General features: G+C 35.2%; 2 protein-coding genes across 2 annotated transcripts; both read left to right on the top strand.

Annotated features, from left to right (window-relative positions):
* Positions 1-623: 623 nt before the first annotated feature.
* On the top strand, positions 624-4,560 carry LOC143576127 (ribosomal lysine N-methyltransferase 3-like). Its single transcript, XM_077060301.1, has 4 exons — positions 624-1,019; positions 2,429-2,625; positions 2,703-2,961; positions 3,796-4,560. Exons 1-4 carry the CDS (start codon positions 624-626, stop codon positions 4,444-4,446), a joined length of 1,503 nt encoding a protein of 500 aa, XP_076916416.1. The 3' UTR covers positions 4,447-4,560.
* Positions 4,561-10,341: 5,781 nt separating this feature from the next.
* Positions 10,342-11,446, top strand: LOC143576114 (uncharacterized). Its single transcript, XM_077060295.1, has 2 exons — positions 10,342-10,615; positions 10,818-11,446. The coding sequence occupies exons 1-2, from the start codon at positions 10,342-10,344 to the stop codon at positions 11,444-11,446; spliced, it is 903 nt and encodes a 300-aa protein (XP_076916410.1).
* Positions 11,447-11,701: the final 255 nt, after the last annotated feature.

The following is an 11,701-nucleotide window of genomic DNA, read 5'->3' as shown; positions in this document are numbered from 1 at the left end:
TTCATAACATAAAGTTAGTTGCACCAATATTATATTGGCAATATATATAGAAACTATGAAAAAAAAAGTGGCAAAACTTTGACTAAATCATTATGCAACTTTATGAATATTAACAACATAAAATGATTCATGTTATTATTGTTATTTTATATAATAATAATAATAATAATAATAATAATAATAATAATAATAATAATAATAATAATAATAATAATATGCCAACATTAGTAGGTGCACATGTTGAGACCAAGTTTAAATGTGTTTGGAAGAATTGTTCAGTGTTCAATTAGTGGATTCTCTTATCATTGATATATATGGTTGATGATTGTCATGGATATTTTAGTCAAATGACAATTTAAGGTCGTGACTCAATTCATCGTGGCTAGTTAACAACCTTTAAGTGTTGTTTGTTGTCTGATTGCACGAGAACCTCACACTAAATGCAAACTTATAAAGAATTAGTCCATGACGTTTGATTTTGATTACGATTTTAACCAAAATTAATAGGCAAGGAAGGTGAAAATAGTAATTTACTCATTCAAACAATAGTTGATGTACGAACCGGCCGGCCCAACTAAAACCTACGTGTAAAAACTAAACCCCACCCAAAACAACCGCCGGCGATGACCACCACCAGCAGCAGCCGCCGACTGAGAGCCTTCAAACGGTGGATGAACCACCACTCAATCAACCACAGCGACGCACTGGACCTCATAATCCAACCACACCAGCTATGCATAAAAACCCTATACGACCTACACGACGGTGACGTCATCGCCACCATCCCCAAACGCAGCTGCCTCACCGTCAAATCCTCCGGCGCCTGCCACCTCATCGAGGACTTCAAATGTGAAGGCTACATGGCGCTCGCCGTTGCTGTTATGTATGAGAGGAGTTTAAGGCAACAGTCGCCGTGGTTCGGTTATCTCCAGCTGCTTCCGGAACGAAATTCTGACGTGCCGTTGCTGTGGTCGATTGGTGAGATTGATGAGTTGTTGGTTGGTACAGAGCTTCATAAGGTTAGGTTTTTGAGCTGCTGCATTGTTTGGATTAGTTAGGTGGTTAGGGTTTATGTCATTTTTGACCTAGCAATCTCTTTTGTTGTTGAAATGCTGTGAATCGGATCTCCGAGATTAGGCTCGAGCTTGGTTTGTTTTTAATTACGAGTAGGGCTGTACACGAATCGAACAAAACGTTGTCTAGCATTAAACATGTTCACGAACGCTAACCAAACAGAACATCTTGTTCGTGTTCATTCGTTATGGAATTGAACTTGTTCACGAAAGCAAACGAACACGTACTATGTGATAATGTAAGAAAAATAAAACGACATTCTTAATCCAAAACATTAGACATAATCCACCTTAGTTAAATATAAAGTGAAGCACTTGAGATAATAAGAATCATAAACATAATCATCCCCTAATCAGCAGTAATTTGCTGATAATGTCAACAAAGCAAAAGCTAGATTTGTTGTTAGTTGAAGCAAGAGTTTATAAGACCAAAACATTAACGAATCAACTCAACATAAAGGGTAAAATTATAGAATGCAAATGTTACATTGCTATTACAAATAAAATATTATAAAAATATAAAACAAACCTTTAATTAACGAACATAAATGAACACATTGCCGAACGTTCATGGACACAAAAGAACAAACACAGCCTCTATTCATGTTCGTTCATTTACTAAATGAACAAACGTAAACAAACTTCCCGCCGAACGGTTCATGAACTGTTCGCTGAACGTTCATCCTGATTACGAGAGCTGGAGCTTGGCTCGTTCTGAGCTCTTTTTTTCAAAGCTCGAGCTCGGCTTGTGAGTTGTGTGTTCAAGCTTGGCTCAGGCTTGGCTTGTTTATAATTTATTAGTTATACGCTTTTAACTATTTTATATGTTTTGAGAAAAACTTTAAACAAACCGAAGCTCGGCTCAAGCTCATGTGAAGTATCTTAAGCGAGCCAAAGTTCAACACGAGCTTGGATGCTCAGTGTAAAGTAATACTAAGAAGTCTAAAGTTGTTAATACTTAAAAATACACGATGCTTGAGCTCGGGCTCAATAACTAAACAAGGTTTATGGCTTGGCTCGGGCTAGATAAGACCCGGCTAGTTTGCACCTCTTAAGTGCTAGTGAAATAATTAGTTAGTTAGGTTAATGGTATTGGTTTCTTAGAGTGGTCCCCTTTTTCAGCTCAATGAAAACAATACAAAGGACTCTTAACAAGCCAATATTATTAACCTAAGTAACTAACTAATTATTTTACTAACAGTGCTAATTGCTTAGCATATTGTGCTTCCATTTATATTGGTATGTATAGAGAATAAATTACACTTGGATACCTTCTATGATTGATAATTATATAACTAGTCTAATACATTCTGATTAACCCTTGAGATGTTTGTGATTTAAACTATTGAAGACAGACGGTTAAAGAAGACAAAGCTCTTGTATATGAGGACTGGAAATCATGTATTGTGCCATTTGTGGAGTCGTCTCCTACACCACTTGATCCTGATGATTTTGATCTTGACCACTATCTTGCTGCAAAAAGTTTAATCTCTTCACGTTCGTTTCAGATTGACAATTATTATGGGTTTGGGATGGTTCCTTTAGCAGACCTGTAAGTTTATATATTCTCATATTAATCTATATTATAAAATTTGTAATTCATGTTCTTGGTGGTTTAATATGTATCAGGTTCAATCATAAGACAAATGCTGAAGATGTACACTTTACCTCTGTATCTGATCATTCTGAATCTGACACTGATTCATCTGAAAATATAGAAAACCAAATTGATGGTAATCTTCCAAATGGGGATTGTGTATTTCAGAATGGAAAAGAATCAAAAGTCAACTCACCAGAAGGTGATTTTAGTGCTGCTGATGATGCATGTGACTCAAACACTGAAATTCTTGAAATGATTATGGTGAGGGATGTTAAAGCTGGAACCGAGGTTAGCATCTTTCTCATATTTTTGACGGGTTGTAATCAGGGGTACATAACACTAAATCCGCGGGTTTGGGTTAAGTCTAAATGGGTTCAGGTCAGTTTTGGGTCGAAACTGCAAACACGTTTATGTTCATGGGTTGACCTATTTAATTTAATACTTTTTTAAAATGTTTGCGTGTCATAAATTAAACTGGTTGTTTAATTTTATGCGAAAATTTAAACGATAAAAGAGAAATGAGCATAAAATTTGATTAAATTTAAATAATTAATAATATCCTAGATATGTTTTTAAAATAAAAGTGGTTAAAAAAAAATATAGCAGGTAAAATAAAAACAAAAAGAATGAAAATAGAAGATTAGTGAAAACTAAACATTTCATTTTTAAGGTCTAAGGGCAAAATGGCCATTTTAGTGGAAACTTGAAAGAACATAAAGCATGATAACTTTTCAACACAAAGGACACTTGGTGTAATTTTCATGCTTAAAGGACACCAAATGTAATTTTCATGCTAAAAGGACACTAAGGGGGTGTTTGGGTGAGCTTTTGAAAAGTCACTAAGTGTAATTTTCATGCTAAAAGGACACTAAGGGGGTGTTTGGGTGAGCTTTTGAAAAGTCACCAAGTGTAATTTTCATGCTTAAAGGACACCTTTCATATTTTGGGTAATACATAAAGGACAAAATATGTAATTTACTCGAGTGCTAAAGAGATGTGTTCTTGTCAACTTGTGAAAACTTAAAAGAGAGATGAACATCAAGTTTTATAGTTTTAAGCGTATTTAGTTTATGTGCATTTGTATATGTGAATAGTAAATTTGTTATTTGTGTTTGTTTTCAGGTTTTCAATACATATGGAACAATGGGTAATGCTGCATTGCTTCACAGATACGGTTTCACAGAACCCGATAATCCATACAACATAGTAAACATAGATTTAGAACTAGTCCTCCAATGGAGTTCATCAATTTTTTCATCTCGTCACAGGAGAACTCGCCTATCTTCATGGAAAAAATTACATATTTCTGAATTTCCAAACCAGCAGATTGATTATTTTGAAATATCATCTGATGGTGAACCGGAAGTTGAACTCCTAAAATTGATGTTCATAATATTATTATCTGAAAAAGACTACAATGAGTTTGAGAGATCAAATGTAGTGTCGATATGTAACAAAAAAGGGTTTGTGCTTGAAGAGATTACTGAGACGAATAAGAAGGTTTTATTGACGGAAAGTGTAAGAAGTGGCTTGTTGTCATTGGCGGATATTAGGGAAAGATGCTATGGGTTGAGGTCTTTGGAAGATGATGTTGAAGCACTTGAGGCTTGTTCTGTTACAAACAAAAAGTTGTACCATTCGTTGGTGTTGCGCATCAGCGAGCGAATGATTATCAAGAAGCTTAGGGCGTATGCGAGTGTAGGGTCCGCGAGGGTACGTGCGCTTGGTGGTGGTAATGAATCTACCTTGAGGAAGAAGTTACAGAAGAGATGACGGTGACAGACCTACAACTTTTTTAGTGGTTTCTAGCTTTTCATGCCATCTAAATCCGGCCTTTTTGGTTTATTATTTATGACTTGTCCATTTTTGTGATTCTAGTAACTACGTTAAAGCTGAGCATTCAAAAAGTCATTTTAAGAATTGTCATATTTGTGTATCTCATCTTCAATTAGTCTCTAAAAATGTCATCCTCAATTTAGGAAGGTAAATTGGTTTTTAACGGTCCAAACTATGCCGTATTGGTATATAATAGCCCCAACTTAACATTTGGATGGTGATGGTCCCAACCAAAGGTATATTTATTTCCAACGGTCTAAGACTAACAGATGGTTAATGACGTTAGTTCAATGATCACGTGGCACGCCTAGTTGTCAAAAAAGATCTGAAAATTTTTACTTTTTCTTAAATTACATAGATTCGACTTAAATGGGCAACAACTAAATGAATTGATCCGGATTTGCTTGTCAAAACTGGTGTAGCAGGCCGACGAACACCCCTAAAATATATATTTGACTACTAAGAAAAACCGAATCAAGTAATACACGGATAACAATCATGTAAACTTCTTTTCACTATTAAACATAACTAAAGTCATCAAAACACTTTCAAGTTTGTACAAACAACATAGAAACTACCGAAAAACACCATATCAAAACAAAGAAATGATGTCTTGCCTAAGCCCATCTGAGGGTGGTAGCAAGGCTACCACTAAGGGCGATTGGATTAAGTCGCATGCCCAAAAGAATGCTGGATCTGAAATCATAGTTCTAATTAATTCAACACATATAGCGATGTTGTTCAGGTCAGCATAATAAAAAAAATATTTATTTTGAACACAACCTGCGTTTTAAATAAAACTTCTATCGAAACACTAAAAAGGAAGAACCTAACGACGTATTTATTTATTTATTTGAATTAATGAATAGAGCAAAAAGAAATCAAAAGATTAAAATAAGTAATTAAGGGATACTGACTACATTGAAAATAAAAGGTGGAGTAAAGTGCTAAAATCATCCTTGAAGTTTTCTCAAATATGCGATTTTCGTCCAAATAGTTTGTTTTTCGCAACTAGACCATTGAGGTTTCCCATTTATTGCCGTTGTCGTTCAAATCACTAACTTCGTTAGTTTTTTAGTGTCAAGTCAAGGATATTTTAGTCTTTTTATATTTAAAAAAACTAATATACAATTTATAACTAATTAAGTTAAACTATTATTTATAGTTTATAACACTATAATAATTAAACTTAACTTTATTTGTAACTCACTACCATCATCAAATTTACAAATTACAACCCACCCTCCACCATCATCAGTTCCTCCCTCATCCCCCACACCACCGCCGTTGATCCGGCCGACACACCTCCAACACTGCTCCTCCTACACTTGAACAATCGCCGTCGTTCACATGGATCACCGTCCGCCTTTGTCTATTGGTTGTCGGGAAAGGGTTTGTACCTCAATCACTGTTACAGACCACCGTCCGCCGCCGTTTGATGCCCCGATTCCGATCTCGTTTACAGATCTCCGATTATCTAAGGTGGGTATAAGGAATTCAGGGCTTACAAAACAGATCGTACGGCGATAGGAACAATGAATCGAGTTTTGCCGATGAATAAATTGAAGTCGGTGGTGGGTACGACGAATTTAGGACTAACGAAAAGATTGGTGGTGCGTTGAAATTGAAGTTGGGGTGCTAAAGATCGATTGTTGAGTGTTTTTGCCGATAAGATCGATGATGGTGGTGTTGGTTGATCCTATCATTTTGTGTGAATGGGTTTGTGATGGGTGATTATTGAGTTAAATAATTAATTAAATTCATGAAAATATAAAAGGAATGAAGTACCCTTAATTTAACATTGAAAACTAACAGAGTTAGTGATTTGGACGACATTGATAGTAAATAAGAAACCTCAATGTTCTGGTTGTAAAAAACAAACTATCTGGAGCAAACCTCAAGAACAAATTTAGCGCTTTACTGTAAAAAGTATATAAAAGATTGCAGTGGGTTATTGACTTGAATCAAAGTCATTTACGTTTTTCACTTTCAAGAAAGCTTTCAATTAACGATCATAAGCATGAATACGAACATTGTAAAAGTCGCTAGACGGCCTCTAGGTGACCGACCAAGGAGTTGGGAGTACTCGAGAAATATTCGGACATGATAAATACAACCAAAATTAATTATTGGATAATACATACATTTCAAAACAAGCATAATTTTAAGTCAAAATAAGCATAATTCATGTAAAAAAAATAAACATAATTCAAAATGATACATGTTCAAAGTTAAAACTTTAAGTACTAAAGTATTTCAAAATAAGCAAAATTCATGATTTTATTCGGAAAGATTTTAAGCATGCAAAAGACTATACCAAAGTTAGATTAAGCATACATAGAACCAAAGCATAACACCCATGATTTGGTTCAAAATAAGCAATTTCAGCTAACACTAAACCAAAACATCTATATACACACACACTCTAGTTTTTAGCCCAGCGTGCGGGTTACTTTTATTTTTTTAATTGTTATTATTATGAATATATCTATCTATCTATCTATCTATCTATATAATTGTTTACCATAAAATCATACGTGTCGGTCTACTAAACAGATTTGTAGAAGTATACAAAATTTTGTAAACGAACGAACATGAGCAGATCTATCTTTCGTTATTTTATGTTTGTTTATGTTCATTTATTTATGCTCATTTATGAAATACTTAAATACTATCCGGATGAGTCATATGATTAATGGTTTATATGTATTCATTTATGTTTGCTAGTGTTCATTTATGTTTGTTTATCTTTGTTCGGTTATGTTAGTTATCTGTTTGTTTAGAATTTAAACAAACGAACACGATTGCGGGGAGAATTCTCCCAACATGGAAGCTACACGTGGACAAAATCCATGCTTAGAACATGAGCATAGTTAATTACTCTTGCAGCTAATTTATGTATAAATCCAGCAAAATGTTTTATGTTCTGCGTCTCAGCTCATAACTAAATGTGCAATGGCATGAAATATAGGATACCTTAGAAGTAGCCTGCGTAAACAGCTCCTCCACAGCCAAACGGAAGACACGAAACCTGCCAAAAGAATTAGGAAAATAAGCTATCTCATACATACCAACAATATATGCTTGAATAAAAAGTAACAACATAGTTGTTGGCCTAAAAAGTAATAAGTTGCAGGCCTATATATGCTTGAATAATCTGGGCTTAACTTTTAATGCTAAGCACATTTCACAAAACAAAACTAATGATTTCGGCTTTATACATACCGACACAGTAACTAATTTATAATGTCGATGATAGGTGTAGCATCATGTATCTAGAAGCAAAAAATAAATCACAAACGAAATTATAAGTTTACGCGGGTTACTTTTTTTTATTACTAAAGCACCTTTGTGCAGAAATGACAAACCTGTTATATACAAGAATTAATAGGTGACCGTTTGATGTTTAATCAGATTTCCCACAAGTTTATACCAAAACTTGTCTGTCGTAGCCGTATTGACCAGCTGTTAAATAAGAATCCGACCATATACAAATAACATCGCGGTGAATAAGATATGCCTGAAATCAATGCATATGATTAAAAACTTCATTATTTAAAGAATACCATTACCAACATATCAATAAACTAGCATACCAATTTAATAGCTTGAATCCAGGAAGCTGTTTGTCTTCTATTGTCATTTTCAGGTGTGAATTTAGAAACTTCATAATTTTGTTCCAAATGTCTGCCACCTGTCGTATTGTTATACGCTGAAGGTGAAAACCATTGCTGACCCTGAATTTAAAAAGAAAATTACAAAATTAACACACATGCTTGCAACAGTTAAAACATACGAACATTGTTAAGATAGTGATCATACTTGAGATGCTCTGATTTTCTGCTGCATTTGATCATGAAATGCTGCGAATTAAAACAATGCATCGTTGAAATGCAGATAAACATCACATACGTAACTAATAATATGGTTAATAACAACAACTCTTAAAACTTGGTTTATTAGAAAAAGAAAATTAGTTTGTGTTTGCTTAAGTTGGTTCGTTTATATTATTAATATATTCTTTTAAATTATTTAGCTCATTACAATTTACTCTTGTTTTAATGACTTTTTAGGCTTGACACATGAACAATGTAGTTCACATAGCTCAATTATGTCTGTTCGTCTATATTCAGTTATGTTCATTCGTTTACATTCACGATCCATTCGTTTATAATATTACAAATGATAAAAGCGACTGTTCAAATAATAACAAAAATTAAAGAAATATATTTATAAATAGCATTTAATTGATCTCAATCTTTAACCAATCTAGATAGCAACCCTGCTTCTTACTTTGACTTCTGAGGTCAAACTAACCAAACAGGACCATCAAAATTGAAATGGGTTTTTATATATACTGCATAGTTTCTGCATCAGCTCAATCTGTTTCGACCTATAAGCTGAACATGTTTTGACATATAACCAGACCAACCCATTTTTGCACATGTGCAATAACCATAATAATTACAAAAGGTCCTCACTGCAATTTGCCATTTTTCCAAATGTTAGGCTCTACATGCTTGTTGCTCCCAAACTCTGCACACAAAACATAAAGCGAAGTTGACCCATTTTCATATAAGTTGAAATATCTTTAAGAAATTAATTGGATCGTCACCATGGCAAATAAAATCCCGATAACTGATTGATATAAATAGAACCTAGTCAAATAATTTAAACAATTTGTATGATACTCAAAACTCAAAAAGTGAAATAACCCACAATATGCATTTTTAACATGCAACATACAACAAAAGAAACTAGAATTCATTCAACTGACACAAATTCCCCCAAAAAACATATTACTCAATTTTTCATCAAACATAGTGAAAGATGAAAACGGAACGACCTAGTCCTTCTGGAGTTTTTAAGAGTACAATCATAAAGTGTTTTGAGTTGTGTGCCATCATATGCATTATGAAGCGAGTTATAAAACCAATGGCACACCACATTATCAATACAATCACTGCTACAAGATCAAAACTTAAAAAACATTTTAGAATTAACAAATTAATTCGAATTTGGACCATAAGTTAAGTCCCATACCAATTGATCTCATCGATCACACCTTAAATTGTCCATTTGCGAACCAATATTTGTAGAAAAGTAATCCAAACCCATGTGTCACAGGAAGTCCTATTCTCATGCATGCAGTTAGGGGCAGTCCAGTTTTTTTCGTTTGATTATTATTTGAATAAGTTGTAACAGCTAGTTTGTTAGCTTTACCTAGTCTTTGGGTAGTTCAGTTTTTTTTGTTCTTTTCCAGCTATAAATAAGTCTTCATCTGGCTGCATGTAATCATCAGAAAAACTCCCTTTATAAAAAATACTTCCTGTGATCAATTGTGTTCATTGTTTGTGATCTTTTGTGTGATTGTTTGCTCTTTATACCAACATTTTTGGTATCAGAGCACAGCTCTCTCACTGCACTCAACTCAACTCGCCTTCCTCATTATTCAAACCTTAAAAATGGCCCACTACACTTCTTCTGCTGGTGCTGCTAGTGCTACCGTCATCCCTGTCTTTAAGGGTGATGGTTACGAGCATTGGAGCCTTCGAATGAAGACTATACTTTGTTCGAAGGAACTTTGGGACGTTGTTTATCTTGGTGTCACAGCTGCTGCAGATGGATCCGATCTGAGAGAACAAAAAAAACGAGATGCCTAAGCTATGACTATCATCCAGCAAGGTATTCATGATAACCTGTTCTCAAGAATTGCTGCTGCTGAAACCTCCAAAGAAACCTGGGGATATCCTTCGTGTTGAGTTCCAAGGGGACTCCCAGGTACAGTCCGTAAAACTCCAAGGCTTACGTCGAGTCTTTGAAAACCTGAGCATGAATGAAGATGAGGCTGTTGGTGACTATTTCTCACGTGTTATGAACAACGTGGGGCAGCAGAGATCGTATGGAGAAGAACTCACTGATCAAAAGATTGTGGAGAAGATTCTTAGGAGTCTCTCTCCTAAATTTGATTATGTGATTCCCTCTATTGAAGTCACGTTCGAGTTGTCTGAGGTAACTCCGGTGAAGTTGATGGGGTTGCTGCAATCTCAGGAGGAAAGAATTAACTTCCGGTTATCGCTGGGTAAACCGAGCAAAGGGTTGAAAGGTCTGATGAGCAAGCACTGCCGGTAGTGCAAGAACAAAATAGAAATTCTTGGAGAGGTCGTGGACGTGGGTCTCCAAGTGGAAAGAATGGTGGCCGAGGGAGGAATAACTTTGACAAAAGCAAGGTTCCCTAGTGTTTTGTATGTAAAAAATTCGGTCACCTTAAAAACGATTGTTGGTACAATAATGAATCTCAAGTCAAGTTGCAAAAACTGATCAAAAGGAAGAGACCAATGAAGAAGAAGAACACCACCTGTTGATGGTAAGCACAATCCAGAATGATAAAAAGGAGCGGATCTGGTTCATGGACTCAGGCGACTCTAATCACATGACCAGTAGTCTTGAAAACTTTATCGAAATGAACGAATCATTCAAAAGCACTGTGAAATTGGGAGATAAAAAACCCTTGAAGGTTGAAGGTAAAGGCACAGTGATTATGTTCATAGAAGGGGATGACTTTAAAGTACTGGAGAATGTTTATTATGTACCTTCACTTGAGTACAACCTTCTTAGTGTTGGTCAGTTTATGAGAAAAGGGTACTCTGTTTTATTTGAAGATGGGTTCTGTTCGGTACGTAACAACTCTACCAGGAAGAGAGTAATTCGAGCTCCTGTTGCCAACAACAACATGTTCATGGTAGATTCCTCTTTCATGCTTACCATCCAAAACTCACCTGCTGTTCGTAACGATGCTGAAGCACTCAAATGGCACTATCGTTTTGGTCACCTTCATTTTGGAGGGATGAAGCAACTATATGACCACAACATGGTGCAAGGCCTTCCAAGAATCAATCAAAACTTCATATGTGAGTCGTGTATCACATGCAAGTAGGCAAGACTTCCATTCAAAGGTACAAATATACGTGCAAAGTCGAGGCTGGAATTGATCCACACCGATCTCTGCGGACCCATGCAGACACCGAGCTAAGGTAACAGTTTATATTACCTCCTCTTTATTGATGATCTAACACGAATGTGCTGGGTATACTTTTTCACTAACAAAAATGAAGTTTTTTCAAAGTTTAAACTGTTTAAAGCTATGGTTGAACGAGAAAGTGACAATTCGATCAAAATTTTAAGATCGGAT

The sequence above is a fragment of the Bidens hawaiensis genome, unplaced genomic scaffold, assembly GCF_021521415.1.
Source record: "Bidens hawaiensis isolate Kalapana, Puna unplaced genomic scaffold, B.hawaiensis_p1.1 tig00027998_1, whole genome shotgun sequence".
NCBI lineage: Eukaryota > Viridiplantae > Streptophyta > Magnoliopsida > Asterales > Asteraceae > Bidens > Bidens hawaiensis.
The sequence above is the reverse complement of the archived record's forward strand: the minus strand, read 5'-3'. Positions and strand labels throughout refer to the sequence as shown.